Genomic DNA, 13,492 nt, shown 5'->3' on the forward strand with positions numbered 1-13,492 from the left:
CGGCGCGGCAGCGGGCGGCGGGGACCGCCACGCGCCCAAGGACAAATGGAGCAACTTCGACCCCACGGGCCTGGAGCGGGCGGCGAAGGCGGCGCGGGAGCTGGACGCCTCCCGTGCGTGAGAGGCCGACGGCGGCCCGCTTCGTCGCTCGCGTTGTCGCACAGCCTGGCAGCGCTCGGCGCAGCGCTACCCGCTTCGGCGGCGTTCGCAGCCGTTAGGAGGTTGCTCGTGTCCAGGGAGGGCCGCCGCTGTGAGAAGTTGGTGCTCCCGCGGGGACGGGGCTGCCTGGAGCTCTCGCGGCACTCGCACAGGGTCGCTGCGTGGGGCATGCAGCCTGGGTTGTGAGCGGCCTGCGGGCACTGAGTGCAGCTGTTCCGAGGCACTGGCTTCCTCTTGCTCCTCATCTAGAGCTGGAGAAGGAGGGAGGAAGGATTTGGAAAGCTTGGTCAGCGGAGTTAAGCATGTTGAATTCATGTTACAGGTGTGCAGAAAACATTTCTGAGCATCTGTTGACAGGGCAGGTTGAACATGTGGCATTAGAGCTGTGCGCTAGGCAGTCTCTGCCAGCACCAGATGCACTGAGTAGACTGGGAGGTTTCTTACTGGAGAAATAACTTAGTACTGTTGATAACTTATTCCTACTGACCATTTCAGGCCATGCAAAAGATGCTCTTAGTCTTGCCCAGATGCAAGAGCAGACCTTACAGCTGGAACAGCAAGCAAAACTTAAGGTATGCTGTAGCTCATAAGTATTTGTGTGGCTAGTCCATTTCAGGCAATTGTCTGGTTTGTATGTAGCATAAATTAGAGCTTTATTTTCCAACAATATGGTGAAGGTGCTAAGTTTTTTGTTCTTGCATTTTTTGGTATGGGACTTTTCTTTAAAGTAGTTCTGAAGGTGGAGTGCTGCTGAGTTGACTTTTTCTCTGACATTTTATAACTTCATGCAGAACTTTTATGTCATAAGTGATTTTGTAAATTCCAGAATATTGCCAAGCTAGAGTAAATTATCATATTATTTACATGGATTGATGAGATTTTTTGCAGGTGTAAAGTGGTTGGGACGAAGATAGATGTCTGTCTCTTTTATAACGGAATTTTGGGGAGTTTTTTTAATCATATTTAATCAGGAAATGGCTGATTATGAGCTTTCTATCTTAAGATTATGCTTTATACATTGTGTTTTGGCTTACTGGTGATGTGTGATCCATCTGCTTTGCAGGGTATCACAGTAATTAAAAAAAAATGCATTTCTTAAAGTATAATTATCACTAGTATTTCTCTGTAGGATGGTGTATTGAGCTTATTTATGATGACTCTTTCTTTTTGTAATAGGAATATGAAGCTGCCATAGAGCAACTGAAGAGTGAACAGATACGGGTACAAGCAGAAGAGAGACGAAAAACACTCAGTGAAGAAACAAAACAGCATCAAGCAGTAAGGAAGTGAGGGGGAGATGAGTAATCCTGTGTGTGTCCTCTGTTGTGGAAAGGGAAACAATGCATTGATTAAGCTTTTCTACCTAGGGCAGCCATAAATGGGAGGTCATTCATAGACTGATCCTATTTTGTATCCTAGCTTTGTAATGGTGGACTTAATTTTCAGATAGGTCGGGTTTGTGGTGTCGAGTTCTTGTTACCAACTTCTGGAATATCTGAAGGGGTGTATGTGATAACACTTGCTCTTGTTGCGTGCTCCTTTACCTTTCCTTAAAGGAACTTGAAGAGAAGTGTTTTCAAATGTTCTGACATACACTTTTTTGTTCCTAATGAGCTGATGGTATTAAAAGGTTGAAGACTGTTGGCTTATCAAGCATGTATGTTACCTGGGTAATGAAATCTCTCAAGTTACTTGGATTTCAGTCTTAACTAGGCTCTAAATTTCTATTTCTTTCAAGTTTGATCTTTCAGAAAGAACAAATTACTTTAAGACAAGAAGTGATGCAAATCTAAGAGTTGTCAGAAGTTGGCTTTTGAGCAGTGTTGATGATTTTTGGTATGTTCTAGCCATCTGAATCAAGTTACCGAGGCAACAATAATATGAAATCAGGGAAATGCAAATTGGCTTTTATTCTCACTGCTTACATACAATGACATTTTACTTTGCGAGTACAAGAAAATATAAGATCGATAAATCTAATGGGAAGATACGATGCTAGCTAGAAGTGCTTGGCTAGCACATGTTGCTTTTTAGCCCATTGGAGCCCTTGAACAGGGCTGGCTCAGGAAGTGGGCTTCATAAATATCTGATCTGTTTATGCTCTTAAACTCTTGCAATTTGTAGGTCATCATTTGAAGTAAAAGCAAACTTAATCTTGATTTACTTTTGAAGTGCCATGCTGTGAAGTACAGCTGTTGAGGAGATGACTTGCAAGCTGTTCTGCTGTGCCTGTATTTGGAATGGAGAATAACATCACCCATGGTCTGAGGATTGGGGCGCTCAGACCACTTTCACTGGAGTTTAAATGACACTGTTTTATTTGCCAATTACAATGGAAACATTTTTGAAAGTAATTAATGAGGAACAAGAAAATCGATGATAATTCCATTGTTCGCAATGCAAGTCTAGGTACTGCGTTTTAGACTGTGAAAATGTGCTTTTCCCATTAAGACCCTTTTCTGGGTCAGGGAGCATTTGCTCTTTATTTTTTTTGTGTGTGATATCTTAAAATGAGGTCAGAGTATGTAGATTTCTCAGGGTAGAGGAGTTTGGTGCTGACTGAGGATATTTTACCCCAAGCTAAACCCTATTTGTTTTCAAACCTTGGGKTTTTTTTGGTTTGGGTTGGTTTTTTGCTTTGTCTCTTTTCTTTTACGTGTTCCAAACATTATTACTCTTAAGAGTAGGTCTCTCCTAAACACTTAATATTCTATTCTAAATACTTTTCTTTCTGAAGAGAGCCCAATATCAGGACAAATTGGCAAGGCAGCGCTATGATGAACAGATGCGACAGCAGGTACGATATTATTGCTTTCATGTATGTATTTTTGTTTGGCTTCAGTGCTTTTGGTTAGGCAAATTGAAGGACAGGGATAGGACGAAGCAGCTAAGGGCATGAGATTTGGGGGTGTGAATCTGGGAGGCTGGGCAGAGAAGAATGCACTTTAAGCTAAGCAGTAGTTTCTTGAAAGTATTTATAATACTTAAGCTTTACAAATACGTAGTTGATTGAATTCTTACAAGTTCAGTAGATCTTCTGCTGTAATCTCTGTCTATAGCAACTTGCTAATGAAGAGAATCTGAGGAAGCAGGAAGAATCTGTACAGAAGCAGGAAGCCATGAGGCGAGGTAAGTTACTAATTTTTCTTTAGCTGGTGGCAAAGTGGATGGGCAGATCAGTCTTTGAATTCTTGTCCATATTACTAATGTTCAATCAGGAGCATGTGTTAATGCCATATTGGTAAAAAAAACAGGTTAATTTCAGTAGTGCTAGAACTATCAATTGCTTGCAAAATCTTCTTTGGAACAGTGTCTTACAGTTGACTAATTCTGCTTCTCAGCCTTATGTGCAGTGTGACCCTGGACAAGGGTCAACTTATCCTTCATATCTGCAGCTTGGCATCCTTCTCCTCTGAAATGATGTACATGGGCTGCACCAGTGCCTAGTGGTTTTGTGATTTTCCTTCTTTGTTGGTTTATTCCTTATTATTCAGCCCTTCTCTGACTGAAGTTGCCCTGAGCAATTTTTGTGGTGGACTTCCAGAACTGAAGGATAATTATTGTCTCTCACTGCTGTCTGGAGAAAGTTACSTGTTTGGTGTGCAGTTCCTTTGGGAACAGACAGGAAAAAGATCCTTGCCCTGTGTTCTATAGCATTGTGCTGGTTGACAGCCTTTTGGGTGARGGAGTGAATTATGATCTTGAAATCTGTTGCTATGTGATAATAAGCAGCTGTTGTGATGTACTGCCTCAGTTTGGCTTCTGTTTCACCAACCAACTTGGGACTAAGCTASCCCAAGAGATTCTTATTTTCTCTCTCTCTCTCTGTCTCTTTTTAAAGCAACTGTAGAGCGAGAGATGGAGCTGCGGCATAAAAATGAAATGCTGCGCGTCGAGGCTGAGGCAAGAGCCCGAGCAAAGGCTGAGCGGGAGAATGCAGATATCATTCGGGAGCAGATCCGCTTGAAAGCTGCTGAGCATCGTCAAACAGTTTTAGAGTCCCTCAAGTATGTACAAGTCAAGTGAAGGGTGTGGGTTGCTTTGCTGCTTTTACAGAGTTCTCCCATCATGTAGGAAATCTTACTGCTTATTCCTTTAAGGTCCAAGGAATGTGAAAAGTCAGTTGGACRCTCCTGTATTCTGAACAATAGAGGATATATTAAAGAGAACTATGTTTTTTCAGTTGCCTCGTTACGTTGTGATCTGAATATGAGCCAAAAAGATATATGGAGGTGTGAATTGGATACAAAAAGATGTGTTTTAGTCTTGGTTTTCCTAACAAATGACTTCTAGCCTTAAATTTATTAAGATGCAGACTYGGACGCTCTGAAATCTTCCACCATTGTCTCAGTTTCTGAACAAAGTGAAGAAAGGAATAAACGAGTCCATCTCCAACGGGGTGGGGCTCTGAGATTTTTGTTTGTTAGTTTTAGGTCTTTYGAGGTTTTTGGATGAAGAGAGCTTTTGAATTCAAGACCTTTTATTATCATTCTAGACCTTTTATTGCCATTAAAAAAAAGATGTTGGTATTGACTTAGTGCCAGATGCTTTTTTGGATTTAACCGCAGATCAGGTGAACACATCAGATGATGATAAATATATTTGCCATGCTTTTTTGTGTTTTGGGTTCCTAGCTGAGAAGCTAGCAGTTAGCTTTGACTAATTCTCGAGGAGGTCATTATAGCATATAGAATGAGTGTATAGAATGATCTTGTAAATTATTTCAATTCCATCTTCAAAATACCTCTTCTCCTGCTTATCTTGCTATTCTCTTACTGTAGGACAGCTGGGATGCTCTTTGGTGAAGGTTTCCGTGCTTTTGTAACAGACTGGGATAAAGTTACAGCCACGGTAAGACTGAGACGGGTATTGATAGCTTCCAGAAAAGTCTGAAAATGTGCATTAAGCTGACTCCTTGCTCTGTATAAGGTTTTACATCATTATACTTAGTAAACCATGACATGAATTTACTGATCACTTGGTGCTCTCTGCAGTCCCCATGGAGATACTCTCATCTTTGTATAGTAATACCATTGTCATTAATCACATAAAAGTTCTGTCTCTGATCAATAGCATGYGACACCTCCAAGAACAAAAGAAAAATTATCATATTTACAAACACATCTGAAAGCTTGCCGTCTATCACTAGTAATGCATGTAGATTCTGTGGAAAAAGGAAATGAGTCTTTTTTTTTTTCCCCAGCTTGTTATTTTTGTCTCCTAGCATTCTTTTTTACAGTAGCTGTAGAACTTCCTGTCTCTAGTAGGGGAGCAGGTTTTTGTCTAATAGCCTGTTAGAGAGAAATGCGGTTAACTTAAAAAATTTGCACCTTTTTTTTTTTTTTTTAACTTTGAGATCTTGAATTTGGTTTCTGCAGCTGACTATGTTGTGAGCTGACAGCTTTTCATTTAGCTTTTTGTATTGATTGATGTACCTAGTTGTTTAAAGCTTCTGTTGCTTTTTCATGATGCATGAATGTCTGTTTATAGCTAAACAGAGAGCATTATGTGGTGTTTAGTGTTGTTGATACCAGACTTTTTTTTTTTACCAGTAGTGGTTTTTGGAAGCAGAAAATCTACACTTCCTCTCAATGTCTTTTGTACCTTTGCAATTGAATTACAAATTGGAGATATCTTTTTAGGGATATTAGGAAAAGCGTATCTGAAATGTGTTAGTAGTTGATCTGGTGGACACAAAAGGGGCTTCTTTCCTCTTGTCTAGAGGAAATAGAGAAAAAGTGATTTTTTTTCATTTTATCTGGAGAATTTGGGTGATTTCTATGCAACAATTGCTGTGTAGTTTTTCAGTAGTTTAAACATCTAGGCTTCTGCCTCTTTCCTAGTGGGAGATTTCATTACATCTGTATTCAGAATTCCCATGTTTAGCCTAAACCTTTCTTTTCTTCTTGAGCTTCATCCCCTGAATTTATGAGCAAGCATCACTAGGGAGTATCAACATATGAATGGTAAATGTTGATCACAAGAGAGTATTCTATCATTAGAACAAGAAGCAGAGAATAATGTAAGACTTCCTGGCTAACTGTTGAGAGGAGAGTTTTCTTCCCTCTTCATGGTGTAGTAAAAATAGAAATGCTTCTTATTAAAATGAATAACTGTTAATCGCTTGCTATTGCCAGGCTTTCTTTTTCTCTCCTTGCCTCACCAGCCATATTTTTGGTATTGTCTGATGACCCTACATGTCCACTTCATTGGAAAAATAAAATTTTACATTACTGTAGAAATTTTTTCTTATAGTTTAGCTTTTTTTCATGTCCCTATAGGACATGACCTAAAACTCACTTCGCTTCTTATGTCACTGCTGTGTATCTGTTCTGATGATGTTCTGGTAGCTATGGTGTTGAAGCTTATTTAGAAAACTCTGTTTTGCCCCRGTAGTGTTATGCATAATTGCGTTCAACCATTTGGTCTCCGTCTCTGGAACATCTCTTGACAACTGTATAGAGCAGTACTCAGCAATTGGGAAGGTGTGTTGCAGAGGTTACTCATTTGAGAAGTAGTAAAAGGAAGCAGTTGAGAGCTTCAGGCCTAGGACTTATCTATTCAAAAGCCCCTCCARTGTATTTATATTGTTATACAAATATTGACTGTTAAGGGGTTAACATTTGCCAAGGTTCATTTTGAAATAGAATCTGAAGCARTTCTTAGATGAAGTATGTTGGATCTGTGCATGCATTACATGTCAAATGTTGCTKTTGTCTGTGCGGGTGTAGACAGGCTGGAAGGTTAGAGAGCATTACAGAACTGTTACATATGCTAAATAGGTTGATTAAAAGCTGGTCCAACCTTTCTGCACAGAAAAGAGCACAGTAATTGCTTCTTGTTGACATAAAGTTTCTGTCTCTGCATACTGCTTACAGGGAAACTTTATGATGTGAAGATAGTTTTAGTTAGCATGGCTTGTTAAAATGGACACTTTGCTTCAAATTGGTCCCCAGCATCTGATCCACCTTCCAGTTTTATACACAGATGCTGATATGAGAGACATTGCCTGAGTGCACCAGGGAGAGAAGACATTTTGGATCCTTTTAYGATCTGTAGGCTGAACCTGGAATGTCTGTAATATTGAGATCCTTTGGAAAATTAGTGCCTGGTGCTTTTAGCTTCATGATCTCTTGACCCAGGTATCAGTTTCCTGTGTTATGGGCATATTTGCCTCTGATAAGCTTTTCTGTTATGATTTTGGCACACTTAGCATGTATGTTTTGTGTAAATACATCTAAAAATATATAAATACAAATGTATAGAAATTTGGAAGGGAGATCATGTAGCCAGATCTTTTTATATTATCTGCTCCTTGGAGAAATGCTGTAACATTGATTGAAAGGTAAGAATTAGCCAGTTATTTAGGGTTCCTCAAACTTAGCCCTGGATTTTCAGCTCTTCCTGCCTACTGTAGAGGTTGCTCTTTTCCTACCTCATTCTGTCCATGAGATCCCCAGTGGAATTTGCTTATTAGTCACAGACTCCTGCCTTTGCTGGATACTTGATGATACATAGGCACCATAATCAGTTTTATCTGTGGAACTGCCAGAGTGATTGGGTTCTCTCATCTGGGAATGTAAGTGTCAAGTAATTTTCCTGTTTTGATACATAGTTGGCAGTCTTAAAAGCTGTATTTGGTCATGCCTTGTATCATGGATAAAAGTGAAGTCCAAATGTCTGGYATACTTATATCTGACTGCTTTCACCTGATGTATCAACCTGTATTAGCAACTTAGCAACTCAGTACTGGATGTCTGCCATGTGTTAAAGCAGGTAGTGTTAAGTGTGCATAAGAACRTATGTCATGGTACCTTGTGTCTAAAAAGATGGGCAGTCTCTTATGATGTTTTATTTCTAAAGCCTCTCTAAACTGGTATGAATCAAATGTAGAGGCCTGGGGGGGGGGGTTCTTGCCGTTATGAACTCTTCATGTTTCCATCCAAAGTGAATGTGATGTCACATATTTAAACTGAGCGAAACCAAACAGATGGTGTCTCATGGTTTATTGGTGTCTCATAGTTAATTGAACAATGCTATCCGTGTTGTACCGAAGGCTTTTGATCTTGTTCTGTGCTTGTAGTAAAAACCTGCTGACTTTATAAGCAGTTGATGCAGCTTGCTCTCTGTCTGTCTGCTGTTGCTCTGAGATGAATTTTTAGCATCTAGCTGTAAGTTGAACACAGCAAATTACTTGCACTCAGAATTGTGGAATAGTTGGCCTCTTACCAAGCATCTCCCAGTTTAATAGTGAGCTTTTCCTTTAATTTGAGGTTCTAAATACAGTATGCAATTGCAGTAATGCCCTCTTGAGGTATTTTCAGGTGAATAGGATTTTTCAATAAAGCAACCATCTCACTTGCATATATTCAAATGGAACTAGAGGCTTATGCCTGTACACCTTAACTAAAGGTTTATAAAAAGGTGCTTTCAATCTCTTGGAATAAGAATTAATGAGAAATGCCTATACATGCTAAAGATTTCTTGGAAGTCTTACTTCCTAATCTTGAGATGTTGTTATTAGCTACCTCCTAGAATGCCTTTAGCATTGTTAGTGCAGCTCCTTGTCTTTGCTGACAGCTGGCTAGTGTACAAAAAGCTGCCTGCAGAGTTGTCTGGTTTAGTATAAGCCAACTTTAGTGCTGAACTGAGTGGCAACCATAAGCCACGGAGAAGTCTGGAGTCTTTCTGTTTCACTGGCCTATTGATGGGAATGTCTCATGTTCTGTGGGTTCTGAAAGAACAGTCCTCATCAGGGAGCATGCGTAAATGTACTAGAGCTGTTTCTCTATAAAATTCTTTCTTCCTTTCTCAAACTTGTACAAAGAGCACAGACAGTATTTAAACAGGCAGTTAATCGAATGTCTGCAGACAGCTTTTRGATATGCCTTTTTTCAAGAACCAAAGTGAACATTCTTAGATCTGAACATACAGTGGTGGAAGGGAATGTGTAACTCAGATTTTAGTTCACAGAGCTGAAGTGGACATACTGTACTCAGTTCTGAACCATAATCTTCTGGCTGTAAGAATTCTGCTGAAACACTTCTATGCCCTAGCTGTCCTCATGTCACTATGCTACTGAAGTGTGCAGACTGGCACTCAGCAGGAAGAAGCCCCACAGAATGAGGACTGAGCTGCTGTGAATCCACTTAAGTAGAGTATTTAATGTCATCCAGATTCCACAGAACTTGAGGATATTGGAGATGAGCAGCATTTACCTGAGATTCAGTATGTTACTTGTTTAGCCTTTGGTATGAAAGTGAGCAGGCATCTAGTGATGGAAGAATAGTATTTACAGCATCCTGATCTTTAAGAATGCTCTTACTTTTAGGCATTGTAGACTAACAAATCTGGGTTGCCTTGATCATCTGAACAGTCCTACAATCCTAAGCACTGTTCCCACTGCCTGTTGATTGTGCTGRTAATTGTATTCATTGTTTGAAATAATGTTCCCATTGATTCCTTCCTTCCTCCCCCAGCACAACTTTTCTAGAGAATAGTAGTAGTATAGAGGTGTTTCAGCTTTGTACAAACATTAATATAGTCAAAAAATTCTAGTGTAAAGTGTACACCAGTATATATCTGTATTGCTGCGCAGTGAGTGTTAATGCCTGCATGTGACTATTTCTTGAAGTTTACTACTGGTAGTTTTGGTACATTGAGCACAGGGGGAAAAAAGCAAAAAGAGAAATACTTGAGCAGTTTTGAATATAGATCAGCTTTGCAAGCCACATCACAAAGTGAGGTGGAGTGAATGGCTATGGCTCAAGATGTGCATGCAATGACTGTATAACCTTTCTTGATCTTGCTTCTTTTCTCTCTCTCTCTCACTTGTTTTTGCTAGCCTAAAGGTCTCTGTAATCATATTTCACGTACTTTTCCTGCTTGTGTTCTGATGAATTTRCATATATTTGCTCAGAAATTTGCCCCTTGGTGGCAGCCACAGTTCAGGTGTGTGTTCATGGCATCTTTAGTTCAGCATGTGTTTTCTTGTCTGGCAGACAGCGCTCAGTTTGTATGTGCTTAAGTGCCTGCATAAAACACATTTAAAAGGAACGCTTTCCAAATGTACTTTTGTTCATAACTCTGGAAGTCAAAGCCTCTCCATTACAGGAGATGCTGTTTTCTCATATAAGGCTTATACATCCAGTTTGGTAATAAACAGTGATAGCTATTTGTCTTAAGTTTTTACTTAGCCCTAAGTCTGAAAAGCCACGTATGTATTTTGAAAGAAGTACAGAGGAAACATGCTTCTGGTTACATAACTATATTCATTGCTTGTGCTTCCTCTCCATTTTGCGCTGCRAAATGCCAGAGCCTTAAATGCCCTGTGAATAGGGACTGTGAGATCTTTGCTGTGAAGACAGAGTTAAAATGTCTTATAGAAACAATTCCATTGGTCAGCATTTGCCCTGAACCATAGTTCATACATACATGCATACATCATTATTCTAGCATTTTCTTGCCAAGAGTTTTTTTTTTTTTTTTTTCCTAATTCACTCACCTTTTCTTTGCAGGTGGCAGGCCTGACACTACTAGCAGTAGGCATTTACTCTGCCAAGAATGCTACTGCAGTAGCAGGGCGATACATAGAAGCACGTCTGGGCAAACCTTCCCTGGTGAGAGAGACATCACGCATTACTGTGCTGGAGGCACTGAAGCACCCTATTAAGGTAAATTTCATCACTGTTTTGTGTTGCTCTYGGTCATGAGGATGCAAAATTCCTTTTGGCGCTCTGTGTATTAGGCAGTGAGCTGCCTGTGAGTCTGTTGATAAATCTACTGCTAGAGACTGCGTAGGCAGGCTGACTTCACTGTGATTTTATATGGACCTTTTGTCCAGGTGGGTTGTTAGGTCCGTGGTTGGTTTTTACGTGTCAGTGATTGAATTTATCCTCTTTAAAGGTTGGTAAACGTCTTACCAGCAAGGCTCAGGATGCTCTTGAAGGAGTTGTTCTCAGTGTGAGTATTTTATTTTGCTGTCTTGGTCTGTGAAGGACTTCTTTGGAATCTAAATATGGAAGACTGTCACCTTATTTTCACTTCTAATGCTGTAATTCCAGTAATTCTGGAGACATAGCATCCTCGGGGGACTATGACTGTAAATAAGCACGTTAAATACTCTGATAACCTTTGATCTTTCTGTGCAAGGCAGTTGGAAGTCTTTGTTCAGTGCTTGYGTGCTGCAGTTTTTCCTCTGTAGTCAGCATGTTAATATGCAGAGTTCCACTTGTCTCATCTCATCTGTGAAATATTACTGAACTCAGATCTAGTTCTAGGCCAAAAAGCCTAAAGAACATATTCATTTACCAGTCTTGTGAATGGTCCTTAACTCAGTAATTAATGCTGCTTCTAGTATTTGTTTCTGAATTTGATTCTTTGATACCAGAGAAATTTAAATACTTTGTGGGGCTGTTAAGAGAAAATGCTCCTACAGTAATAGCTTTCTCCCAGTGTCTCCACAAATGCAGGAATATGAGCATGAATGTTTATCACTTACTCGCATGAAAGAGTACTGTTGAGAGTTGCTTCTGGTTTGGTATATCCCTCCTACAACGTTCTCTATGAAGTGACTATTTAACTGCTACAGTTGTTTTCTGTCCTTGCAGTAGTTAATGCAGTGCTTCTTGGCTTTATCTGAAAGCATTGTATTCAAGCAGAAAGAATTAGATATTGAGTAAATCCTGAAATAGAAAGCAAAATGACTCTGGTCCAAAGCAATAAGCACCTGAAATTAAGGCTTAAAAGCTTGAGCCTGTGGGAGTYTTGCTGATAACTGACCTGTGAAGCTGATGGAGGCAGGTCTCTTAGTACTTCTGTTTCTTAAGTTTAACTCTTTTCTGCAGCCAAAGTTGGAAGCACGTGTGAGAGACATTGCCATAGCAACAAGAAATACAAAAAAGAACAAAAGCCTGTACAGGAATATTCTTATGTATGGTCCACCTGGCACTGGAAAGACGCTCTTTGCCAAGGTAAAACCTTGCTAAGGTTCTGACAGCCTGCATATTACTGAGTCCTTTGAAAACTACAGCCTTCTAAGTATCCCTCTCCAGTCTGAAATCCGTTCTTGTAGTATTGCCTAACCTTTGTGTGCATGTGTTTGTTTTGGGAAGGGAGGAGAGGACATCCACCTGCTCCAACTCTGAAGTACTATAATGGCTTGGATTTTAGTGCTAAGCTTAAGCAGAAGAGCTGTTCCCTCTGAAAAAGCCATATGGCAACTGTAACTTGTGAAATTGCAACACTAGCCTGCTGTCTCATTTCCACCTCTGTTAATTATTTGTAACTTGTCTAAATAGGGGCTTTTCTGCTGTTACTTATTAATCCACAGGTGAAGGAGCAGGGGAGGAGTATCAATATGGCTTTACTGTACATACGCTCTACTAGGTTGTTTTTGCATGGATTTGGATCAGGGTTTGACTTTGACTGTTTACAAATGGCAGTTTTGATGTTCTAATGAAAATTGAATTTTGTTCCTTTGTCAATACATTAAATCCATACCGCAACACTTTTTGCTCTCAGTTCTGACAATATGCTAGACAAAAACTCTGTTCCTTGCTTTTTGTCTCTTTATCCATTTTTTCGCTGCTCTAATAGTTAACTATCTCCACTGCTACTCAGTCCAGATTTCTAAAGCCGGTAGGAAGGAGTGTGACTGGGTAATGGCAACAGCAGCATTAAGGAGGGGAAGGAAGAAGCATAAGAGCTGAGAGAAAGGTTTGGCAGTGGAGGAAGAGGAAGAAGGTTATTAAACAATCTCTGTTACCTTTCAACAYTTTTCCAGATAGCATGGAAACTGCAAGGAGATGTTGTTGGTAGCTGTGAACGATTGGCAGAGGTCAGAAGGAAGGTGAATTTAAGAGTGAGGGAAGGCCTGGTTACATCAGACCTGTGTGCTATAAGGATGGAGGAGAAATACTACACTGAGAAGCTGACCTTTCTTTGAGCTGTGACTGGTGTGTGGGGGTTAATGGAAATGACAATACAGTTTTTCTTGGATCTTTGCTATCACTGCTGTTGCAAAAAGCCAGCATGTCATAGTGTGGTGGCCACCTTTGACTCCTGCAGGGCAAAGCCATATGGGTCTGTGGTGGTAAGCAGTACTGCTCTCTGACAGGATTCTTCAGACAGGTGTAAACACACTTGGATGTATCTGTCAAAGCTCCCACCATTGTTGGACTGATGCAAAACAGGAAACATTAGCAGCAGTAGCTGGGTGGTCTTAATGGACAGAGCAGAGCTTTTTTCCTGCCTCCTACTGTACAGCAGACAACTGATTGGGGTTCAGCTRAGTGTGTTTTGCTGGGGCTGTTGCTCCTCTACATAGGTTGGC

At 40.3% G+C, this 13,492-nt stretch overlaps 1 protein-coding gene across 1 annotated transcript in view; it reads left to right on the plus strand.

The window, feature by feature from the left end:
• Window positions 1-4: 4 nt before the first annotated feature.
• Window positions 5-13,492, plus strand: part of ATAD3A (ATPase family AAA domain containing 3A) — a gene marked incomplete at its 5' end in the record, with an annotated part of 30,835 nt that continues 17,347 nt past the window's right edge. The window contains 10 exons of the mRNA XM_085318242.1: window positions 5-113; window positions 655-731; window positions 1,336-1,437; window positions 2,897-2,956; window positions 3,219-3,288; window positions 4,001-4,166; window positions 4,941-5,010; window positions 10,677-10,832; window positions 11,065-11,121; window positions 12,006-12,131. Coding sequence (XP_085174368.1) covers window positions 5-113; window positions 655-731; window positions 1,336-1,437; window positions 2,897-2,956; window positions 3,219-3,288; window positions 4,001-4,166; window positions 4,941-5,010; window positions 10,677-10,832; window positions 11,065-11,121; window positions 12,006-12,131 — 993 coding nt within the window. The remainder of the gene's footprint in view (window positions 114-654; window positions 732-1,335; window positions 1,438-2,896; window positions 2,957-3,218; window positions 3,289-4,000; window positions 4,167-4,940; window positions 5,011-10,676; window positions 10,833-11,064; window positions 11,122-12,005; window positions 12,132-13,492) is intronic.

The sequence above is a fragment of the Rhea americana genome, unplaced genomic scaffold, assembly GCF_003343005.1.
Source record: "Rhea americana isolate MKP2758 unplaced genomic scaffold, rheAme1 scaffold_528, whole genome shotgun sequence".
NCBI classification, from domain to species: domain Eukaryota; kingdom Metazoa; phylum Chordata; class Aves; order Rheiformes; family Rheidae; genus Rhea; species Rhea americana.